Here is a 25,354-nt window from a genome sequence, read left to right on the forward strand (position 1 = left end):
ACCAACATGTTTCCTTGAAAAGTGTCACAGGGTGACAAACAAAGTGAGACTGGTAGGGAAACGCTTAGAAGAAACTCTCATCAGCATTTCCTGACATGTCTGTAAGAGGGTATGATCATGAGGACAGCGTCAATGTTGGAGCTATGATAAGCATCTCTTTAATGTTTTTGTGCCTAGTGTTTCTAAAAAAAAAAAAAAAGAAAAAAAAAAGAGAGAAAATACAGATTGTGTGATAAAAGCATTTTAAAAGTTCAAGAACAAGACGATGGCCGAGCCCTGCTGAAAGTACCCGATAATATTAACCTTAGAGTCTGAGACGTTGTACACAGTGGAAATAAAGTGTCAGAGAATTTTTTCTTTTATTTTTTTTTTTTCAAAAACATGCATATCACAAGTGACTTGCCGTTTGTATGTTTTTGTATTTTCTGCCACTCTTTGTCTTTCTTGAAATTAAATGAAACATTGATGGGTTTTGATCTGGCAACAGAAAAACAACAACTATTCACTTCGATCAGAACACTGGCTATCCATTAGCCTTCACTTTGTTCAGACATTTGTACTCATATGTCTTTCCATCCTACCTTACAGCCCTCACAGGCATGGACACCGTAGTGAAACCCTGATGCTTTGTCTCCACACACCCGACACTCGATGTTTAGAGCTGTGGTGGACGTTTCGTCCTGGTGTTTGGGGAACACGTTGCTGCTGTCTGAGTACTGAGGAGGCGACTCCGGCTCCAGCTTGATCAAGTCTGATGAAGGAAACATCATGAGGCAGGTACAAAAACAAAGAGCAAGACAGACTTAAATTGCCTTACTTCACATCTTACATACATTTCCAGGTTTAACACTCCATTAGTTTCTTTAAATGTTTCTACTGTCATTTCTAATCATCATAAATGCTGTTTTTTATGTTTTCAGCACAAAGGGAAAATCTACACTTCCACCTACACCGCTCTAAATGTGGTACACTTCTTTTTTATTTTGAAGCTTTTATGAGGACTTAAACGAGTTAAAACAAGTCGCAAATGATGTTTATTTTGTGCACGTGAGCGTCATATAAAAACTAAATAAAATGTTTTCAGATCTGGACTTACTGTGCATTTCATGGTCTGTCCTGTAGCTGTGCATGTTGGTGTAGTCCATGTTGGTCAGGTGTTCTTCGCTTTGGGGTGGACTGGGGTCAAAGGCCATACTGGCAGAGGCAACGCAGGAAACGAGTGGGGGGGACATTGAGGAAGGGATGGAGGAGGAGGAGATGGAGGCGTAGTTTAACGTGGACAAATGCTTCATTTCCATGGAGTGGGAGCTGTCATCCAGCTCGGACAGGTCCACGGCACTCAGACTGAATCCCACAGGCCAGGCTAGGAGCTGCTGGGTGTCCACCATGTCTACTGTGAAGAGAGAGAGAGAGAAGAGGCTGTGATGCGATTGCTGATGCAACATCCTTTGTTGACTGATTGCAAGCTTGTCAAAGTAAAACAACACCAAAGATCTGGAGTGAGGAGTGGAAGAAGAAGTAAAAGCTGTGAATACACAAAAGAGAGCAGGCGGCATTTAAAAGTTGAAAAATAAAAATACACGTCAATAATTTGCCATTATTCGGCATTGTGCATAATTAATTCATTAAATATGATCTTTCAGAAAAGCCGAAATGGTTCAACTACAGACATACTCCACGTCATGATGAGTACCACCTGTCCCTCAGCTTCTTCCTGCAGTCTGTCTGTTATCTAGTAAACATGGAGGCCGAGTGTGTCACAGTGAGTACAAGACGAACTTTGGCAATAAGAAGAGTCTCTTCTGCTCAAAACACAGTCTTCATAAGTCTCTGTTTGGGCGGCTCTCTGAGTGATTACCCTACCAAGGAACACAGACAGCAGGAACTATCTGAGCTTCGGCCTGTCTGAGGCCAAGGATGCGACAACAGCAGTGGAACAGTATGTACATTCTCACTGTTGAACGTGTTACTAATTATAAGAACTGGGTTGGCAGTGGCACCAACATTTTTGAAACGTATTTTATTTTCTGATTCTGAGTCTGTTTATTTACAGGCTATGTGTGGCCAAAGACAAAAAAAAGGACTTCTCTGCCACATCTGTGGCAGTTATAACAGGTTGTGTTTGGTATTGGGAAAAAAAAGAGATTTCCAAATGCCAAAAGTCCTCTGGACGCGGGTCAACGTTTCAAGACCTGGTGTGGACCAAAAAACGTAATAGTTGAGATAAGTGTGTTTTTTAGGGACAATTGAATTAATTTGATTGATTCATAATGCACCTATGAACTGTGTCAGTGATTCTTTTATCAGGATGATGTATGTAGAAAATATTTCATGAACTACACAGCCCATGTAGATGAAACAATGGAACAACTGTGAGATCCCTATATGTTTTCAGTAACTCTATTCCACAGACAAGTAATTTGTATAAGGCGAGGAGGGGCAGTAAAAAACGGCAATGGTAGTATTTAATTGTGGGTTTTGGTCTCTTAAAGAATTTGATGATAGAGCTGATAGTTATTAAAAGGACACAGAGTTTTCATTGTTCAGAAGAAGAAGCAAAAACAGTGACGTCAATGTCCAACCAGGCGCTGTCTGTAGTCTGTAGTAATAGTAGTAGTTTTCCCGATTAAGCAAGTTATCCTTGTGGGGTAAATCTTCATGTGACATGTTGTGGATGGTCTTTAAAGGGAAGTGAGTCTCCCCTGTGTGTGACAGAAATGTACAAGGATGTACCACAGACACACAGCGTATGCTTTAAATTGGATGTTGTGACTAAATTGTAAATGAAAGGAGTCTAAGGGAAGCTCCGGTTGAGTAAAGCAGTATAGATGAGTTAATGAGTGACTTATCCTTAAAGATATGACTTTTTTTTCTTTTAATGGAAAAATGACATTCAAAAGCTTGAGGGGAGGATATTCTGTTAGAGGAAAGAAAGGGCAGAATCAAGTGTTATAAATAGCAACATAAGTAACTATTATATTTTCTCATGCTTTGTTCCGTCCAATCCAAAACGCTCTGAACGTACATTTAAATCATAGGAACTCTGAAAAGGAAAGGACAGAGTAGCAGCAGTTTATAAATAATTTATGGACTAAAGGCTGTGTCCTGAAACACCTGATGTGCCAAAACAACCTTTTGTGTCCACTACCAAAAATAAACCTCCGCCAATCAACGAGTGGCCGAATCGGAAAAGAAAGTAACAAAGAATGTAAGGAATTATCCAACAGGACAAGACAAAAATAGCAATAAGCAGATGGCACAGCGGCATTAGGTATAAAAATGGCTTCACATTACTTTGCAAAACATCCTCCTCCCTCAAATACTTATTGTTTCCTTTTTACTTGCTTGGACTCTGGCAACAGAAATGAGCAGGGGAACTACTTAAAATTCACAGCGACGTTGACATTGTTCCAGAACAGGAGGGCGAAAGAAAAGCATGTGTGTGCATGTGTGTATGCTCACAGCCTGTAGCCATTAATATCTAAGAAGCTGTTCGGGAAAATGCTGACTATTAATATCTGAGGAAACCTGGTTATTTTTTTCTTCTGTTGGAAAGTTGCCATCTGATCCAAACTTAAAATAGGCACGGCATTGGAGCAACTTGTGTCCTGCTTGGCATCGAGTCATCATATGGAGGCAGGAATCTTATGGGAGTGAAAATGTGAACGGGACGACAGGAAGCAACCCCCCAGACCATTTTCAGAACTTTTGTGGCTCTTTGTTGGCTTTTGGTCAATAAAAAAAAAAGTTCTGCACTCAGCTGACTCTTAAACATACCAAAGACGGAAATGAGAAGGTGTCTGCACTGCAGTTTGACCATGGTGTTTAAATCATTTTGTATTTAGAGGTGAGAACTACTTTTTAGCGTATCTTCTTTCCTGTGAGATTTCATCAAAATACCATGTACCGGTACAAATTCCTCTGAATTTAACACATAATGCAACTGTCAGCAGTGTGTGTGTGCATACACCGCTGTGTTTGCAAAGGTATGTGTGGGTCCGTGCACACGTGCATGACACCTCTACTGCAGTCAGTTCTCAGATTTCCACATGTAAAAACCTGTCTTCCAGGTTAGAGTGCAGCGTGTAGGAGTATATTATCAGCTATTGCCTCAATCATGACATAATAACAAAAGGCCAACGGCAGACTGGCAGGCAGGTCTGGCAAGCTACTGTACCGACAAGGCGGACTGATACTGTGCGTGTTTGAGCCAAAACATACAGTAAAAAAGAGCCAACATTTTCAAGTACAATCTTGTAAGGATCTATGAATGAACAAACAAATCAACTGAGGCGGGAGTGACGTGAACAAAGGTACAGATGGACCCACAAAAGCTGAAAATATTCAACAACTGCAACGTAAAATGAAGCAGAGAGAAAGTTGGTGCTCTTAAATTTAGAAACAGGCGTTCGGAAAAGATACATAAAACCAAGAGTTCGGGGAGATGTGAAATCTTTCCTTCAGGGACGAAGTTGCAAAACGTATGAAATGGTTTTACTTTCAAATTTCTTCACAACGGCGATGAAGTGGTCGCAAAGAAGAATGGCAACAAAGGCTAGAGATCAGATTGCGGCATGAAAAGCCTGAATATGCCTCTGAATATGAGCTTTATTGACTCAGATAAAAATCCTTACTGGGCGCAGGTAGATTAGCGGTAACTGCACCATGTCCAAAAACCTGGAAAGCAAGCGGTCTGGGTTTGAAGGCTCCTCCACCTGCGTGTCATTACCTACTCTCTCTGTCACCGATTTCTGACCCTGTCCACTGTCCTGTCCCTCTACAAATGTAAAATAAAAGCCCTAAAGTAAAAGTCATTATTAACACAAACACTTCAAAAGAGGGAACAAGTTTAAACATCTTGGCAAAAACTCAACTTAATGGAATAAAAAGTACTAAAGACACCTCATGAATAGGTCTGAAAACATTTAGCTTCATCATCATTTTTTCCTAGGGTGTAGGAGCGTCCCACACTCCTACACAGTATGTCATCAAGCAGGAAATGTATGAGCTGAGGAGTCGTGAAGAAAAAAGAACAGAAGTGAAAACAGAAGCCGGTCTGGTATATTTATAAAGTTTGAAGACAAAAAGGCAGAACCTGCCCTGCTGCATTCAGACGCCTTAACTGTGTTATCTTCTCTGTTTGAACTAGAACTATGATCTCTAAAGCTGAGAACCACGCCACTAGTCAAGAGGATGGCTTTAAACATGGTTGGATAATACAGGGTTTTAAGCTGGAAATGAACCTCGCTGCTACACACAAAATGAGGGAACAACGGTTTTTCTCCCTTCTGGAGACTTGACATATTCCCTTGTTGTTGCTTGTATAACATCCTGATCCCAAACCAACATGTACAAAATATTTCCCCTCTTTATTTTATGACAGTTGTCCTGTGTATATTGTGCATGCATTCGTGTCAAATAGAGACAGGGAGATAGCGCAAGCAAAGAGCTTGGTGACTTCCTGACCTCTTCATGTAAAAAGTCATGTGGTTTAGTGTCAGTGACTAAAAGAAAGACGTGCCCGGCTGCAATCATGACTAATTCTTTGAAGTACGCTTGATTTTGCAGGATACGAAATCCTCTGTGCTGATTAGATGTCATGAAACAGAAAAACAGGAGGGAATGAAAAGATGCATGTAGCGCAAATGTAAAAAAAAAACAAAAAAAAACAAACAAAAAAAACAACCACCAACCTGCCTCACTATTCAGGAAACAAGCTTTTTTTTAAGCCTCTACTATCAGTTTTACCTAAAAGGGCCTTTCCCTTCTGCACCTACACGATCAAACAGGAGAGTAATGGAAAACCATGTGATCACTAAGTGTCAGCAAGAGGTCTGGACTCCACTTTTTAGAGAACCGAGAGTCTCCTTGTGTCTGAAAACCCACTCTCTCTGTTGGTACTGAATTTACTCATGACACTTCAAAGCCTGTCAAAGTGGGAGGTTAGAAACCACACTTTTGTGTCTACTCTGCTTGGCACAGCTCTGAGTAAAACACAACCCAGACAACCACTCTCAGATTTCTATTTGATATTTCTTGTCTAATTTTTGTGTTTTAACTTAAAGTAGAGCACTGATGAATATCAGTTCAACCTCCGGTCAGACTGTGGAGGAGGCAAGACTTCTTACAAACTTCTCACAAATGAAAGAAAACTGGCACAGTGTTTCTGCACTTCAAAAAGCCATGTTTAATTTCAGTCATGTCACAAGTTTGATGGAAGGTATTTAAATATCATACGTATTTAACGCTTGTCTTGTCTGGTTACTTAAGTCTCTCTATATTCAAAGAGCACCTACATGGTTTTAGTGTAATAATATAATGCTGAGTGTGCTGCAGTTATTTTCCAGTTCTGTACATGTTGCAATCAAAGGGAGTTTCTTATTTTATCAAGTCTCCATTGATCAACATCTAAGAAAAAAAAAAAAGCCAAATCCAAAGGGACATCTCTTTGATTCAGAAACAACATAACTGATGATTTGTTCAGGACTCAAGGCTATGTGTTGCCATACCAGACCTGCGCAACATTCAGGGTGCCAAAAAAGAAAGATCACTTGGGCATTAGCTCCACAAGCTGATCTGAGGCAGACTGAGGAGGTGAATGTTAGCCAAGAGGCTGGCTGCTCCAACACGTCTGTGGATATTATTTAACGACATCTGTGGAGGGCCCATTCACCAAGCCTTTCAAGGGCTCGGTCATTTCTGTGGCCTGTGGGCAGGCCTGTCAGTACCAATATCTAAGTCAGCACTTAAATAATTCCATGCCAAATTTCCTGTGGGTAAGTATGTAAGCCTTTACTATCATATTGTGTAATGCTACTAAACAGCAACTTATCTGTGAGCTAGTGTTCCACTAGCTAAGCTAATGCCTACTGGTCTAGTGCATTATGAAGTATGTTGTTTTACCTTAAAATATGTCCCACCAGATGTTAATAACTCATTCCCTTTTTATTGGCTGTTAAATCTGGAAGCTGTGATATTATAGGCATATTTTGAAAGAGTGTTCCTGGAATGATTACCCCCTCTAGTAAATACAGACTCCTTCCATGATTGAATTATTATTATTAATATTATTCGCTTATCCAAACCTGTTGGTAATCGAAGATATGAAAAAAATAATAATAATTAAAAAAAATAAACTAAAAGTTTCTGAGCTCACTGGGGCTACAAATCATCATTAAAACAGAAGGCTTTAAGTTATGAGTTGTCTGAATAAATGCTTACTAAGTATCTAACAATGCTGATTGACCTACATTATCTCCTTGATAAGCACAGATGTCTGCTCCTAAAAGACAAAAAAGTGAAAACAAACTCAACACACATCATTTAAAGTATTTGTTGCCACTGTCTATGAGGAGACTGGGCTTTGCGTTTGTTTTAGCCACCCATAGCTCATGCATTGATTCAACAAAATGAACTGAATGACAATTAAGCAAACACACACACACACACACACACACACACACACGCAGGGCACAGGACGGTCCACTCACCCTGCTCATCGCTGTTTCAACTCAGAGAGCTCCGTGTCAGCTCACTGACCAGCGACCAAGTGACAGTGACAGGAGAAGAGACGTGTGTGTGTGTGTATGTGTGCGAATGTGTGTGTGCTGCATGGTCATGCTTTTCCTCAGGAAGTGATGACCGATAGAAAGGGAACTACAAACACATTTTCTCTCTCTGACAGAGTCTCGGCTCAGCAAAAGTTCAGACAGCTAACCATCATGTGGTCTTTGCATGTGTGTGTGGGTGTTGGCGTGTGCTCACTAGTGTAAGTCTTTGATTCCCTATTTATTGTTGTTTTTATATCTCTGTATACTTTATCAAACCTGATAATATGGGAGTTTATATGGGAGCATAAGCTCATGCCCCTGAAAGGTTTTTTTTTTTTTTAAATTTGCCCTCCCTTGTTATTTTGTGTGCATGTGTGTGTGTGTTTCGTGTGTGTGTAAAGTGGTAGACATCAGATGCAGATGATTTCCTGTTGCTTCACTCTGACAGGCGACCTCCTCATGCCTCTCTGGTTGCACTTCTCTCCGTCAGCTCAGTCACTCAGTGTCGATGTGACAGAAGTGACGCACTGACTTCAGCCTCATCATGCAATATAAACACTATACAAGACTGCCAGTTCTCTAACCGAGGCTTCAGAAAATCAGAACTATCACTGTCACTGGCTGACTAATCGCGGAAACAGGTTGGCTTAACAGTCAGCTCCATGTACAGAGGCTGTTGTCCTCAAAGCAGGTTGCCCAGGTTCGAGTCCGACTTTTGGCTTCTCACAGTCACACTCTCTCCCTGATTTACCACTCTGTCCACTCACTGACCTGTCAGAATAAAGGCATAAAAGACCCCAAAATAAATCTTAAAAACAAAACAAAAAAACAAGTCAATCTTACGATTAAGTTCGAATATGACAGATTGAGAAAATGAGTTTGTATCTAAGGAAAAAACCATTACATCTTACTTTTTCAAAAATAAATATCATCAGATGTTTCATGTTGTTTGGTATGTCAAAGGCTAACTGAATATGTGGCTCTGTGTTTAATCTGAAAAAAACCTCTTTTTGACCACTGCTGACTTGTTTATATTGATGCTGACTGTGAGACATATAGACCAATAAATAAAGTAGAAGTATCTCTCTCTTTATGATGAATGTGTTGAATTAGTTCCTAAGTACAGCAATGCTCACACGTTTCCAGATCAACCAGAGAGAAGTGGTTTCTTCTAACCGTGAACCGAGACATTTCTGCCTTCATTTTTCTTAGTACATTGCGTGCCTATGGGGATGCACACAAAAAAAGCAAAGTAAAACTTATATAACAAAAGAAAAAAAAGAAGAAAAGACTTAACTTGAAGAGTGAAGCAATTACCTAAGAGACGTGTCGGAGGAGACAGACGACCGAACAGTTCAGAGACACAGAATCTCAGCTTGTCTGTAACTATCAATCATTCACTCACAGCTGTCACTGTTGGACAGCTAGGGTCAAGTGGTCTCACATTAGCATGACAGTAGCTTTCACTAACCTACTTTTATACCTCAAGTGTGCACAAAGACCATTTCTAACAATCCAGAGACATATAGAAGGAATGTTTGTTTTCAGTAAGGGACCATCATTTGTTAATAAAATATGATTAGGATTAAATCCAAATAATGAGTTATAATCTCAAATTGAATCTCCATTTAAAAAACCCTCAAGCAATTGTAAAGGGTAAAGCGGGAACTCTGGCACCTTCCTGGTGGCAGGGTATTTCTGATTCGAACGAAAGAATGAAACCACCGTGAAACTATCCGAAAATAAAGTTTTATATAACGTATATTTTATGTTTTTGTTCTTGTTTGTGTTCCTTGTGCAAAAAAACAAACAAAAAAAACACTCCAAAACAAAACAAATGCACATACAGTATATTAACACAGACTTGCGACTTAACTCTCTAACACGAACACACACCCACCACTTTTCAGGATGTAATCTACATCGCTGTCAGCCTCATTATGTGAGTGCGACGTGAGGTGGATTACAGGACGTCATGCTGAGTGAACTCAACTGAACAGCACTCAGGGGGACATATAATATAAAATACATATACAAGTATACTGCAACTTCAATATCAGAAAGCAAAATTGGCAGAAAGAGAGACTGTCAACATGCCCACAGACAGAGAGAGAGAGAGAGAGAGAGAGAGAGAGAGAGAGAGAGAGATGGACAGAGAGACAGAGACAGTTGAAGTATTCATGCTCTGTATATACAAAATGTATGTTTGTGTATGTGCTGCTTGCTCTCTGGGAATCTGCTGTTTAACAAAAAATCCAAAGACATGAACCTTCCCCTAATTTCTTTAAATAGTTAATGGTTGATGAGTCTCTTGAGCCCCAAGAGCTTCCTCGCTGGATAAGGGGAAGGAGTGGTGTTGCGCGCGCACACACACACATACCATGAAGGACATAGGATATCAGAACACGTGTTTATAACATAAACAAAGCAGAATTTAGGGCACTTCCTTTTACTATATGATAGGAGAGCAAAGTCAAAATATATCTTTGTCTTACACATACACACACACACACACACACACACACACACACACACTCACCTGGAGAGAGAAGAGGGAAGGATGACACATTAAGACAGACCTTGAGATAGACAATCTGTACGACTGGCTTACATGATGATGTCATTTTATGTGTGTGATCTCAGCTGTAGGAGTCTCGTGAGAAATCACGGCAGAGACGATTTTGAGCTAAACGGGCGCTTTGGCCGAGGCAGGGAGTAAGAGTCAGGCAGCACGGTAGGAAGAGGGAGAGGCACAATGTGGGAAGGGTCATGCCCTGTTCCTCGAAGCGGAGAGGAAAAAGACAGGAGTGTGCTGCCCTCCGCTGCTGTTTAGCTGGACAATAACAAAATAACACATGACGTGCCCCTCATTCACAGAACTCACTGTGGCTATGTGTGCTGGGAAAGGTTGATTGAGAAATGCCTGTGCATAAGGAACATGTTTATGAGCAAAATAATCATCAGAGTAAGTTCCAGACTGTTGTTTTCTTCCCTTGTTTTTTAATGCTGTCCAATCCCAAGGGTATACAATGTGCTTTCTCGACATGCTACTGTAGGTTGTCTTAAGTTACCTTTTAAAACCAAATTCAAACTAAAAGTTTAATGAATGAAGTAGTGCAAAATCATAAAGTATGGTCATTGTCTTATTAGCATGTCATGAGCGACCCAGAAATATTCAAAGCCCAAGGGTTGGCACATTATTAGCTATTTATGAATTTAAGGGTAGCTAAAAGCTAGCTTAAGCTTTATAACTGAAAGGTTAAAGAGTGGCCGTAAAGATCATAGCAATCCAAAGGGTAAAATGTACGCATACTGAATTAGAGTGTTGTGTTATGTTTTGATAAATGTCTATTTTTTTCCACTGCGACCAATTCAAAGTGTTTATTGTGAATTGCAACAACAACTAAATTGTGTTGCACAGCCCGACTTTGTTATCATTTCAACTTTATATTTGCCTCACAAGAGAAAAAAAAAGGTTGACAAGAAAAGCAGCAGAGCTAAGAGAGATGAGATCAATGAATGATGATGCCTCAAAGTAGATGACAAAGACAAAGGAAGTCAGGCTTCTCAGTTTTATTTCCTGTTTTATGAAAGATTCTTGGGCAATGAACTTTTTCAATCTAATTTTAAAGTGAGGGGTCGGTAACGTTTAGCGTACATCATATCTCACAGGACTTGATTTACGCCAACCAGTGCCTCATCCAGTGAATCCACAGAGAACCTCTTGCACATAAAGTCTGAGTCAGTCCTAAATTCCCATTAGAGGCTAAGATTTGGACCTGAAGAGCAGTTGTTTGCTCCCACATCTTTCTAAAAGAGAAATTAAGACAAAGGTTGCTTGATATCCCCACTGTCTGTTGAATAATATCTATGTTAAAGTGCACTGGCAATTTATCAAGTTTGTGTTGGCTGATGTGGATTTTTTACAGTAGGACCCTGTTTACACTTGGTTTTTACATTCAGTTTGGGAGTTTGTATCTTAAATAGACAATGCTACTCACGAACGTATTGGATAGGCCTTGGAGGGAAAAATCGATTTATGTAAAAATCAAGATTGTTATCATCTGAGATCTTAAATAGATTCATAACTTCCACAAATAGATATTCTTTGGGGCCTATCAGTCACTCCTGCTAAGCGCTAAGGCTAGCTATTTGACACAGTAGAATGCCAAATGGAGCAGCAAGAAAATCAGCCAGTCTCACAGATGATAGGATCAGATGATAGAATAGATCTGCATCAAATCGTGACCCAAGTATCGAAATGGGATCGTGAGACATCAAAAGATTCCCAGCGCTAGTGTTGGACAACCATGACGTGTTATGATCTGATCACTGATCACATTACAGTGGTCTGGGACTCATTCAAAAGGAATGAACGATTCTTAAGCTCTCCAAGTTCAAAAATGACTTTGTCATGCTCGTCTGAGTTGGCATGCAACATCGGAATGACCCTTTCATAAAGATAAACATAGCTAACCTCTGGAAAAGATATGTGGCACTTGTTTGGTGATTGACTACTGAAAATGCTTGTGGCCTTCGGACTCTTTGTTATAGAAGAAACTAAATCTGAACACAGGTGTGAATGGTGACAAAAGTGACTACTTTTGCTTGGATCACCAGGGTACATTTTTTAAACAAAGTTCACAACTGTCCTAGTATTCATTGGTTTCTCAGTGTGTCAGGTGTTCGTCTAAAATTCATATAATTGAGGGGTTTTTTTTTGGCAGGGTGCAACATGTGTTGTAGTTGTCACTGTTATAATTTAGCTCTCACAAACGACTCCTCTTGTCATTTTTTTTATGATGTAGGAGGGGGTAATAAATCAGAATCTAAATTAAAAGACCTCTCTTATTCTTTTATGTGCTGACAAAACAAAATTGCACTTCTGCTTCTGTAACTTCTTTACTGATGAAAAGGGCAACTTAAAATTGACTTAACATATACAGTATCCCACACAGCATGCACTCTTGTCTGAGCAGGCAAACAACTTTGTTTTAGGAAAGGTCAGAGTGGATTGGAGGAAATCTGTGTAAAGAGATGTTTGTACTGTATGCTAAATACTTTCAATAATACCAGTTGGACTTGCTGCCCACCTTGCATTGTTGTTGGGTTTTTTTCAGCTCAACACAGACTACATTTAATATGAAGAATCAGGGGCTGAGAACTGAAAACATGCTGTGGCGTTACTCTGACTGGACTTGGACTGGACAGACTGCTCAGATTTTGGCTTCCCCAAGACAGAAAACGAAAGAGGCGAGAAGATAACAGACAAGACTTAGACTGTGTGCAAATATTGCAAGAAGAAACGGAACTCCACAAATAGCACAACCGACTCAATGCAGCATTAATTGTGAAGACAATGTGAGCTCCAATCACCTCCCGATTATCTCAAAATAAATGTGAGTTGAGGGAATCGTTACATCCCTATTTACAGGTTTAAAAAAAATATAGAATATTGTCGGAGGGAGAAATAAAGGATTATCTACATGAGTTTTATTTCTCATTAGCAAACAATGTGCTAGTGTGGCAGGATATTCTACAAATATATTTTTTGGGCTTTTCATGCATTTAAGCGATACGCAGGACAGTGGATCAGGTAGAGAGAGTAGGGAATGATACAGTTTGAGGAGAAGAAGCCAGGTAGGATTCGAACCCGAGCCATCTGCTTCTGGGGCTTCAGGTTCGGTACATGGTGTCATTTTCAAATTTGCCTTTGTGGCAAAAAATAAGCTAATAGTGAAGTTGAAGTTAATAATTACAACTTATCTAAACAAGAATATTATCATAACACAACATGCATCAACACTGTCTCAGTGTCGTGTCATTTTGAAAATGTTAACATCAGCAGAAACAAATAATAATGAAAAAAAAAACAGGATGTTGAAGGCTTAAAATGGTAAGATATCTGTGGGCTGTCACTCTCTTTTTTTGTACGCATATTTATAAGCATACAAACACGCACTTGAACACCTTCTTTCCTTTCATGCAGTGATTGTGTTTAACTCTATTGAAGGTTTTATAAAAAAAACTTTTGAAGCTACTGCACAAAAAAAAAGAAGCTGCACAGAAGACAGGAAACTGTTGCTTTATGTACTTATAATGAATTGACCACGAATACGAGTCAATGAAATTTTGTGTAGAAATTACGCAAACTAAAACAAACATTGTGTGCAAATCTGTTGTCTACAGAAAGTTAAACATCACTCTCAGGTTGTGTGAAGACAATATAAACATAGCGTGGTATCTTCAGACACTCCTTTCATTTATGACAACAGTGCAAAGTCCAAATCTGTTTCAGTCATTCAAAGTTACACACACACACACACACACACACACACACAGAGGCAGAACAGTGTACACACACACACCTCTCTTTAGGAATTATACAACTTGTTAAGCAACAATTCAGCGATGGGTGCTGTATCAACATCATCAGTCACGATGTATTAAGCAAACAATGCACAGTTTTAGGTTTTCTGAGATTTTTTGCTGACACTCTTTAAAGCTGGGATGGCTTGAAGTGTTGTTAAAAGTAGCAGAGTGACTTTGTTTGGCTATATTTCTAGTGACTTTGGAACTTTGATATTTTCTGAATTAAAACGTGGGCATGTTTTTTTTTTTTTGAAAACAGTAATCAAGCAGACCCCTTATTTTGGAGTGTGACGCAAAAGTGCAACTGATCAGCCATTGATGTGTATTTCAGTAATACACACGGCAACCATTTTGGCTAATGCCTGAGATAGTCGTGTTTCAGGGGAGTATACAGACACAAGATTAACTTGATCAAAGGAGGTCAGAAACTAATGATGGCAAGGAACCAATCCTGAGAGGGTAAATAAGGCCGTACCGCAACAAGTGGCAACACATATCGTGACAATTCTTGTGTGTATAGTTTCGATTCATTACAAATGTTATAGACACTCCAAAAAAAAGCAGGTCCAGACTTTACTCTTTATTTTACTTACAAAAAACAACAACAACTAACCTATCACATTCAAAACAAACTATCCCTGTATCATTGAGTCTGTAATGATCAGCTCATAACTGGTCAACTGCTACCCATACCTAGCTATATTTTCACCACCAAATACATTAAATGTATATAACTGGGAAGAGCTGAAGACAGATAATACAGATGAACTGTCTATTTTCTCTGAAATATTCCTTTTGTCAAAAAATAACCAATAAGGGGTACAACAAAGCCAGCAGAGTGTTACAAACAAGGAGTTAGAGCTTAATGCTTAAATCAATGAATACATTAACCACATCAACAATATTTTTATTGATAAGTGAGAGATATTACTGACTTATAATGAAGTTGGTTAAATATTATAAACTCTCTTTGATGTAGTAAGCTAGTTTTGCAGTGTTTCCATAGTTATGTTTCCTTAATTTCTTTAGAGGAACTTTTTTAATATAAAATAACTGGAAATCGTATTGCAATTTGCAAGTAGCTAGCCTACCACTGTTTTAATAATAACAATAATCTCTGTGAAACACAAAAGTTCAACATTGTGCTTCAATAAATATGTAGATCTTAATAAGCTGCTAAAACATGGATGATTGAAAATTAGGAAATTTCAAAACATTCAGGTCAAAAGGCTCATGTTTTTTTTTTTAAACTAGATTAATATAGATAATGAATAACAAATATTAATCTGAAAGGGTAAAGTGACATTTATCCAGATGAACATGTACAAAAATAAATGACCTTTTATTACTTCTCTTTAACATCTCCTAAATAGTTTATTTCTCAACCACACACACTTTATCATAAGGTTATTCTAAATGAAAGGAAGCTATGTTACATCAGTGGTCACATTTTAACACTGACGAAACTTGAAAACCCACAGTATCATTCAGAAAAAACGTTTATAGCATCAGTTTGATTTCAGTAAATCATTTAGGATTATAAAACACTTTGGATTAAGGTTGGTCTTTCTGACAGTCACTATGGCTCAGCCTGACTATTACCAAGGAATACTTTGCTTTACTGTTCCTAACCAACTTTTATTATCAATGAGACATAACAACATTTCACTCAAAGAACACACTCACTTTTTGCTATAATATATTTCATTTTCAGGTAGCTATTTCCCAAAGCTCAAAATAAAGTTGATTTGACTTTAAATTTGCTTGAACGTCTATCTTCATAGTAATTTGCATATAGATTTATTTTCATATGTTTAAGTATGTCTACATCCACTTTCAGCTGCCTCACCACAGTTGCCAGAAGCTTGACTATAAAAGTACTATTAAGGTTAAAGCCTGTTCATAATCTCTACATGATAGATTTCTTTTAAAACTACATTCAAACTAATGGCTGTCTGAGAGGAAGGCAAATTTGAATCAGTCTTCTATTGAATCTGCTTGTGCAGATGTGGCACTAAAGTGCAAGTAAACAACTGAATTGTGTAAGAAAATTGAATTTCGAGATTAAATAAAAAGGATATTTATTTGAATGAACTCTATAATTTCCTGTGATTTCACTTTATCACATGTTTGACATGATGATCATACAAAGCCATAAGAAAAGACATCAAAGGGTATTATGAACAACTATGTACACAGTTGGCAAAGCCCTTGTGAGTATATTCAATTGTCTGTATTAAAACAATATCAGGCCAGCTCCTATCAACCTCCATAAACTGTGGGATTGTGTCCAGATAATTGCTGAGTCACTTTCCAGTCAATGTATAACAACACAAAACTGCCTGACTGTTGTGCAATATCAGCAAATACCAGACATGTAGAAGAAGATTTAAAAGGGAGAAAATGTGCCGTTTTTAACCATAAATATGAAGTCTTGATTTTTTTTTTCTTAAATAACCCATTGTTCCCACAAGTCCTCTCACATTACAGCATTACAAACCCTAAAGCCGTGACATACAATTGATCTCCTGTAGCTACTCACCTGAGCTGTTGTGAACACTTTGATGGTTAAAATCTCCGCCTGGTGTTTGCATGTCAAACTCACACTGTTGCCCTGCAGACATACTATGGACCAACACCTGACTGTGTGCCAGTTGTCAGTCCTGTGACCGCACCCCCCACCTTCACCATCGCCTCCCCCCATTCGCCACTGGCAGTCTGTCACACCAATTACACTTAAACTATCACCTCAGCAAGCCATACTATCAGACAGACTTATGGCTGGATAAAGATAAGCATCGACTCCGTGATGAAGATTAAATAACTTTGTTTTTGAAGAAGCTGAAAGTGCACGAACCATCAACCAGCAGCAAACACTTTGACAGCGAGCAGTGAGCCGAGCGGAAGGTGACTGACCTGATCAATGCTGTAAAAGCGCACAGTAGTCAGAGACCACTTGCTTGCTTTCTGGGGTCTTAGTCGTCCTCCTTGGCTTCTGAAAAGTTGACGTAACAGCCTTGGAAAAGTGTCTGCAGGTGCGCTGTCTGTCAAGGCGGTCAGGTCTATTTGCTTGAATGGTTTCTCGTCATGCTGCAGAGCTGCAGTTGGCGCTCTCTGCTGCCTCTCTCTCTCTCTCTCTCTCTCTCTCCTCCCTCTCTGTCCGTCCGGGATCCTGAGGACACACGCAGAGGCATCAAATTACCCCGAAGGCTGAAGCTCTATGGCAAAAATTTCACTACATTATCTTGACTCTTTTTTTTTTTTGGTATGGAAAACTAATCGTTTGAGCTACAAAGTTTTGGTAGAGAAATGTTAAAGTTTGAGAAATGTGCAGATTTTGTGTTTTATGTGCATTATTTCTTTACAAAGTTTCTTCAGAGAAACATGTGATCTCGGGAAAACTGTTTGAAGATAATATTTGTAATGGTATATCCTCGCAACAGTGAAACTCTCCGGGTAACTTTTTAGCTTTTAAAAGTGTACTTTTGTGTGTCTTTTTCTTTAAATAAAGTTGGTGTATTTAGTTTAAAAAAAACAACAACAAAAACAAACAGATCATATATAGTCTAATTGTTTAACATTCAAATTTCTATACCAAATCAAAAAAAACTTTGTGATGTTAAGGAAATCGTCCATGCCGAGAATGAAGCTGAAGTCAGCTTCAAGCCAAGTGTAACCTATAAGATAGGTCAAGCTTAGCTTAAAAAGAAAAGAAAAAGAAAGAAAGGTTAAACTCGGCTTTTTCCCATGCCCAATTATCTTTAAGGTAAACTCATACCAATCGGATGTCTTGATAAGGCAGTTTCTTTGGACTGAAGGAACCTGCTGCTGGAAGACAAATGAGACACTTTATCATATTGAATCAGCAAACTTCAAGGAAATGCAAAGTGCATTAATATGACTGAGCTCTTTCTGAACTGAGCCTCAAAAAGGAAGATTTTTCACTCTTCTCCTTTTCAGGGCTGAAATAATAATAATAATAAAAAGACATAATCTTTAACAAAATGTCACATTGTAACACTTGCGACCAGGTGAAAAATACCTTTTATCTCTAGATTTGAGGACCTTAGACTAAAGCTTTCTGTATTTTTAACCCTTGAAATCTCCCGTTGACAGCTCTGAAAGCAGGTGTGATTCCTTTAAACTGTTTTGAACAATCTTGTTTTGATGTCACAGATGTGATATTGGTTGTTCATTTTCTCCCCCGTTCACTCAGTCTTGACTATGACTCGACATACTGCATCTCATCTCAGTGATGCACACAATAGATAGATAGATAGATAGATAGATAGATAGATAGATAGATAGATAGATAGATAGATAGATAGATACTTTATTGATCCTGAGGGAAATTCAGGATATTATTCAATATTCATCTGTGACTTTATTTTTATTTTTATATAAATATAAACACGTTTTAAATCAATATTTTAATTTAGGATAAGATGGTAGCCTAACAGAAAAGTGTGTTGCATCGAGATATATTGATGCATTTTACACCCTGACCCTTTTCAAGACAAATAAACATTCTTGTAACATTTGGCAGATTACAAATCAGCTCAGTGAAGAAACTTCTGTTCCACAAAAAAAAAAAGGAAAAAAAAGAAAGCTAAACCCATGAAAAACAAAAAAGTTCCTGTTTTGGCCAGTGTCACTTGACCAGTGACCTTCTGTCTGCTCCCCCAGGAATACGGATCTATGTATTTGAGAGTTTATAATTTCTGCTGCTATGGGTTCTCGCAATTATAGGATGTGGCTTTGTAGATATTTTATTGTTGATATTTTAGATATACCTAATGGCATGCAAGGTCAGATGTCATTCACTGTTCTGCTTTTAGTTAGTTTAGTTTATTAGTTTAGTTGTCAGGGAACATGGACAACAATGACATTAATCGCACCGAAAAAAGATGTTTGGAAGGGAAAATGTCATTTGTTTGGAATAAACTGTGATTGTTATATTGATTTTGTAACGGAAACTCAGACTGTACCTTTTGAACTTCAGCAATTCTCCCCAAAAAAGTTTAGGAAAGTTAAGAGATATGCTGCTCACAAATCAAAGTAAATGTTATCTCTTGTGTTAGTTTCTTTTTTAGTATTACAATCCAACAGTGGGATGGCTTGGGATGACAAAATATACTAGTATTTCTGCTTTCTTTAGCTGTGCAACAATCAGCTTGATTTCAGCTTCCTTTGATCTATTATAAATCGACACTTTGAACAAAGACGGTTGGCACGGAATATTACAGACTTACATACACCCACCGTTTCTCGCTCTCTCATGCAAAAGCAGTCCTCCCCCTGCATAAATTCGTGGTTTGATCGAAGAAATGGCGCCCCAGAGAGTTGTGCTGCCACAAACAGAACAAAGCTATATTTTTTGATTGTTTGTATAGTGAAGACCCTTGGGACAGGAGCTCATGTTTCTGGACATGTTCATCCTCAATGTGTATCTTCACAAAACTCCTACACTATCTTAGTTATTACAAATGGAAGCTTTTGAGGCACAGAAAAGCAGAAATCTGTTCAAAGTTGATATGTTAGCATATGCTTCCACATTTGGCGTTGAATGCCAGAATGCTGCCCAAAAATGCTTGATTTTCTTTCCTGTAAACCTCAAACACATTTGATTAAAGAACTTAAACTGGATATCATCATTTTAATAGCGTGTAATCATAGGTCTATTTATCCTGAAATCCATATTTTTTCCAAGCACCAAGAAAAACACTGATCAGCTGGTGCAGGCTTGCTTTGGTGCATTTACCGCCCACTGCCATGTCCCACTGAGCAATGGGATGGATATTTTCCCACACATCTACGCTGACTCGTTGTCCCTTGAACCAAGAACCCATAGACCATGCTTCCTCTGTCTGTATTAGACAATGATTCGTTGATATAATGATGCTTTGCTACAGAATGTGAATAAACACTTCCTTTTCAATTTGGTATAACTATGCAACACTTTACACATGTGTTCCCTTTTTTACTGTAGTTTGTTTATTTAAAAAGACACTTCTGTTTAACATGTAAATGTTGTATTCTATGTTACCGGAGTAACAATGTTATCCACACATTTTACATTGTGAAGCTGCTTTAATACATTTTATAATGTATGTTTATTAAAAAAACAGGTTCTGTATAATTATCTGTTAAAGTACTCAGGTTCAATACCAAGCTCCTGACATTCAGAGCAAATGGAGTGTTCATATTATAAATGTGAGTTTGTATGTCTGTTGGCAAGAAGGTAATGGGGATTGTTACGTGAAGTGTTTTAATGTGATGTGTGTTAATATGAAGTTTGAAAAAGGGAAATGTCTGCACAATCCCTACGAACGTTAATATCTTTACAGGAGCCATTTTATCAGCTAAATAATAACAAAAAAAGACCGCATTGACGTCAGATAGTTTTTTTTTTGTTATGAGTTAGCTCCACAGGTCACAGTCAATAAAGTAGGAGGTGTTTATTATCCACTGATTTGAAAGAATGAATGTCATTTTAATTTCAAGCACAGATTTTCACACTTTTCTAAAATCCTTCACAAGATGCAGTGAACACAAAAGATCCCTAACAAAGATTTATAGATGATAAATACACTCACATAGATTATATGCACATATAGTGCCATCTGCTGTTTCAGCATGAGTTGTTCAACCCAGCGCTCCTTTGTCATGAAAATAAGACGGTGGGTATTGTCTGACATACTAGAAACTTCTTAATGGCTCATTGGTGCCAACTGACTCCTGAAATATTATTACTGTAATTTGTGCTTTTTACACCAAAACTTTGTGTTTATACAACTTTAGTGAATCGGAGATTTAACTCAACAAATTGTTTCTTTAGGGTAATCATCAACTCTGAAAAATTGTCCTTTATTTAATCTTTATTTTAATACTCTGCAAGAACAGAAACTTTTGGCTATTTTGTTATTTCAAACAGCAAAATCTAAAACAAACAGTTAGACATAAAGAAACAGTAGAATTCGAATGCTAGTGTTGCTGCTTCATAGTGTTTCACAATACCATAGCCATTACCTTTTTTATCTCTGTTAATCAGAGATCAAAAGTGCACTTCATGAATGTATAGATGGTGCATTGAAACCTGGAGTGAATGATTTATGCTACAAATGTTGGGTGAAGATAAAGGCTCCCATTGTTGACTGATGAAACAAAGTTCACTTAAAATCACTGTCTCTATACAAGTCCGTATATTTTACATATTGACATGATGATCTTAAATGTAAAATATTGCTGGAAAGGTTAGCATATTAAAAATCTGAGAATCTTAAGATAGTATGATTTATAGAAAAAATATTGGAATCAAGTCTATTTTTTGGTTGACATCGATTTTAAGTTTGTTACTTCATATTACTTTTAGCAGTTTCTCTTAAGAGCTCTTGTATCTTAAAACGTCTGATAACAATCTTATCTAACCAGTCTAGTGTTTGAGTGTAGAATTTCTACTTAGTAATTAGTTGTAGTCATGTGAAATAAATGTTGATTGCAGAATAAGCTAAAATGAACTACAACAGGCCAATGATTCCTGCCTTTCTGTGCCTATGGATCAACACCCAATTCTACATTTACCACAATGGTTCGTCTTTGACAAAGCTCCTCCAAAGCCACAGCAGACATCATGAAAGTGCTTGGTGAGGTGTAACGAAACAAGAGACACAGCCAGCAGCATGAAACTTACTTAGTGGATCAGTGGAATGATGGAACCACATCTTTATTAACTTTTATCTGTACAGAAAAAAACAATTTGGTCACCAGATCATGCAAAGCAGTATTGCGTTACAAACACAATACAAAACAAACAATATATACTGTACCATAAATATGGAGCGTCAAAAAAATAAATCAGTCGATCAATATATTACAAAAAATAAACTCCTGAGATAACACATAAATACATACAAATACAATGTTATAATTCACTTGCAATGTAGTATTGGAAAGGGATAAGAAAACTGGTTGATATGCGATTGTTAATTGGTAAGATTCTTTTTTTATTTGATTTTTTCTTATTTTACTTGCATGAACTTGAATACAGCAACTCAACGGACAAAGTTCATTCCAGGTTTCCTTAACTTCACACCCAACAATACAAAGAGGAATATTCAGATAAACCAGGCGTTTGATTAATCTGAAACCCAGCTTCTTACTGCACTTAAATGCAACCTTGAAAGTCACCATTGAAAGGAACCTTAAAGGGAATGTTAGAATAAGGTAGGTAACAGATACACAGATCCTGTATGTATGATCATATTTATATTCATAGGGTGACAGCGCTCAAGTCGTGTCGAGGTGTTATTGCACTGCTGTCTCAATGTCTTTTTCATGAGAATAACCAACAAATTACAATACTGTTGATAGATCTACATAGAGGTGAAACAAAAGATCACCAGTCACAGCTAGACACGAGTCATTATACTCTTTGAAATCCATTCATTTACTCCGTAGGAATAATTTGTTCAGTGTTGCACATTACGCCCAAATTCCAATGCTCCCGAAACAAAACAGCTGCAATCAATCTTGTCCCCCATAGTGTTGTTCTCATCTAAACACTTGAGGTAAATTAATGAATTCCACTTTGTAATTGACCCAAGTCTGAACAGATAACAAACGTAGCTGCAGATTGAAAACATGTTCACAATAAGGCTACAACATCTAGAGAGAGAGAGAGAGAGAGAGAGTGAGAGAGAGAGAGAGAGTTAGGCAACGGAGGAAAAAACTCAACACTGATAGAGCTTCCGTTTGCTCCAAAAGTCAAACCGACCCTTTTGGAGGAGCCATGCATAACGATTAAACACAGATGAACAACACACACATATTTCAAACTCCCTCACACAACATTGGTCCTCAAGGCTTGTAGACAAAAAAAGGGGGGCAGCAAATACAAACCCAATAGTTTGTAGCCAAGGACCAGAGACACAAAGGCTGGATTAACACAGAAACAACCAATTAGAGTAGTAATTTTTCTCCACTCAAACATTTCACCAAAATGAATCCACTGGTGGAAATCCATCAAATGTCAATATCTAACTATTTTTTTTAATATGTGTCTGAATACAGCCACTGAATGAAAGAGTTATGTCACTGACAAAAGTTCATTCAAAAGTTCTCCTGGATTTTTTTCATTAGCTTATCTCCCTGTATAGTTCTATGTTTCTGTTTATATACTTTGCATGTATACATATACATATATATCTATATTTATATACTGTATGTACATTCCATCTAAAGTCATAAATATGATTCTTTTTCATATTTTGGAAAGTGTTCCTTAAAGTGTGCCCTGGGAAAAATAAACTTTTTGTTATTCTATTCTGTTCTAGTCTTTATCAATGACGTAACTCCTTCAGTCTCATTATTCTGGCACAGCATCATTCACTTAACATCCTACCCAGCAGGCCTCACTGTTACTCACTCAGAGAAGCTGAAAGGGACGGAGGGAATACAGTACAGTTAACACACAAAGTTTAATCTCAGACTGGTTCACATTTAATGTCAAATCATCACTGGCCAATAGTAAAAGGGGTGGCCAGAATCATGAAGCGGCTAACTACGGTTCGGCTGTGTTTAGTCAGAGAAAAGGCTGGCGAAGGACTTTCGGAGGTTGCGAATGGTCTCCGCCTTCGCTTCCTCTTGGACTTCACCTCCGGAGCTAGAGACCCCACGGAAGAAAGAAGAGTCGCTGAAGGCGTTGAAGGCATTGGTCAGGGACTGGGACTTACTAGGAAGGGAAATGGAGGAAAAAGAAAAGATGGGAGCAGGCAAAGAGGGCGGGAACAGAGGATGAGTGGCAGTGAGGAATAAGGGCAAATGGAAGAGGAATATGGGAAGATGAATAGATTCAAATAAAAGGGGAAAGTAAGGAAAGAAGACAAACAGGGATATGTGTAAGTGGGCCGAAAGTTTAAGAGAGACAATATTTGTACATTGAGCTTTAAAAACATTCTGAAATGTTAACATTGCACTTTCATTCCTCCATTAGTGGTATAGCAGAAGTGAATGTAAACTTCTGCGAAAAAAATTTAATGTAGCAAGAAGGTATAAGGACATTAATATGTCTTTACTAATGAAGTATAGCTACCAATGATAAAATGTTATAAACAAATTAAACATTTATAATTGTATATATTCATGAATAAAAACTGCATTTTATTATATATTTTTTAATTTACAATCTGTTTTTATACCATATCCCTGACATGGATTCTTAACAGGAAGTTTCAAAGTTCTTGTGAGAAAACTCATGTGAAAATACACTTAATTAGAGTTTATATCTCCTCAAACAACAATTCAGCTTGTTGTGATGAACCTTGTTTTGATAAGAGAGGTAAAAATAAGGACCCCAATAAGGAGTAGAATCACCAGTTTAGGATATGCACTGACACACTTAAGACATTTAAAAAACATATCACGTGTTTGATGTGAATGATTGGAATTTAAAAACATTAATAGTAAAGAACATACAAATACAACAACATGAATGGTTTGGATATCTAATTAGGCCAAATACTTTAACCTATTTAAATGCATGTCTTTGCATTATCAACAGTGTGTTGATAACATAGCTCTTACTTCAGCAGAGGATGGGTTTTTTGCTGGGATTCTTGTTCTTCGACAGGGGCCTCAGCCTCTTCGGGGGCTTCGGCTGCCTCAGCCTGGACGGGCTCCGGGTTTTGGGAAGAAGAGGGTGGCTTAGCCTGGGGCTGAGGTTTAGCTGGAGACTGGACATTTGGCGGGGACTGGCTGGCTTTGGCTGGGGACTGAACCTGTGTTGGAACAGGGGCTGAGGCAGTATCTGAGGCCTGCATGGGTGCTGGGGCTTGGGCAATAGGCTGGGGTTTAGGTGAAGCTTTAGGAGGAGGCGGGGTTTGTGGCTTTGGCTGAAGCTGGGGCTTTGAATTCCTGCGAACAGGAGGTATGGGCTTTGCAGGTGGTGTGGGTTTTGGGGGAAGCTCTTTTGGTTTGCCAGGGGCTGGGGATGGGGAGCCCTGTGGCTGGGGCTTGGGCTGCTCTGTGGTGGGAGCTGAGGCTGGGACTGGAGCCGGGGCCGAGGCTGCAGGGGAGCTTGGAGTTGGGGCTGCTGCTGCTGCTTTTGTTGGGGGAGAGCCTGGAGCTGCTGTGGCTGCTGCTGTTTTAGCAGGGGACGTAGGTGAAGCTTTGGCTGGGGTGGAAGCAGGCCCTGGGGCTGGCTTTGTAACAGATGGGGCTCTTATCATTGGAGGAGGAGGCCTTGGCACTGGAGGCTTTGTGACTGAACCTGCCCTTTGGACTTGGCTTGGCTTCTGAGCTGGTTTTTGAGCGGGACCTGGACTAGGTTTTTGGGCCTGGCCAGGCTTTGGTATTGGGTCAGATGCTCTCTTGGCTGACTCTGATGATTGTTCCACACTCTGTGACTTCATTGGTGCACCTAAAAAGATTGAGAT

The 25,354-nt window shown here is 38.6% G+C and overlaps 2 protein-coding genes across 7 annotated transcripts in view; both read right to left on the reverse strand.

Annotated features, from left to right (window-relative positions):
• Positions 1-17,046, reverse strand: part of pparg (peroxisome proliferator-activated receptor gamma) — a 28,743-nt gene extending 11,697 nt beyond the window's left edge. The window contains exons 1-3 of one of the 6 annotated variants that reach the window (XM_079341773.1): positions 16,839-17,046; positions 1,097-1,390; positions 582-751 (exon numbers count right to left, since the gene is read on the reverse strand). In XM_079341773.1, the coding sequence (XP_079197899.1) occupies positions 582-751; positions 1,097-1,388 (462 nt within the window). In that variant the 5' untranslated portion in view covers positions 1,389-1,390; positions 16,839-17,046. Of the gene's footprint in view, positions 1-581; positions 752-1,096; positions 1,394-7,490; positions 7,542-16,464; positions 16,744-16,838 lie in introns of those variants that run through there. The other 5 variants (XM_079341771.1, XM_079341770.1, XM_079341769.1 and 2 more) reach the window with 5 other exon arrangements.
• A 4,561-nt stretch (positions 17,047-21,607) lies between these two features.
• syn2b (synapsin IIb) overlaps positions 21,608-25,354 on the reverse strand; it is a 75,849-nt gene continuing 72,102 nt past the window's right edge. Inside the window, exons 12-13 of the mRNA XM_079342111.1 lie at positions 24,504-25,338; positions 21,608-23,652 (exon numbers count right to left, since the gene is read on the reverse strand). Coding sequence (XP_079198237.1) covers positions 23,499-23,652; positions 24,504-25,338 — 989 coding nt within the window. The 3' untranslated portion in view covers positions 21,608-23,498. The remainder of the gene's footprint in view (positions 23,653-24,503; positions 25,339-25,354) is intronic.

The sequence above is a fragment of the Symphodus melops genome, assembly GCF_947650265.1.
Source record: "Symphodus melops genome assembly, chromosome: 4".
Lineage (NCBI taxonomy): Eukaryota > Metazoa > Chordata > Actinopteri > Labriformes > Labridae > Symphodus > Symphodus melops.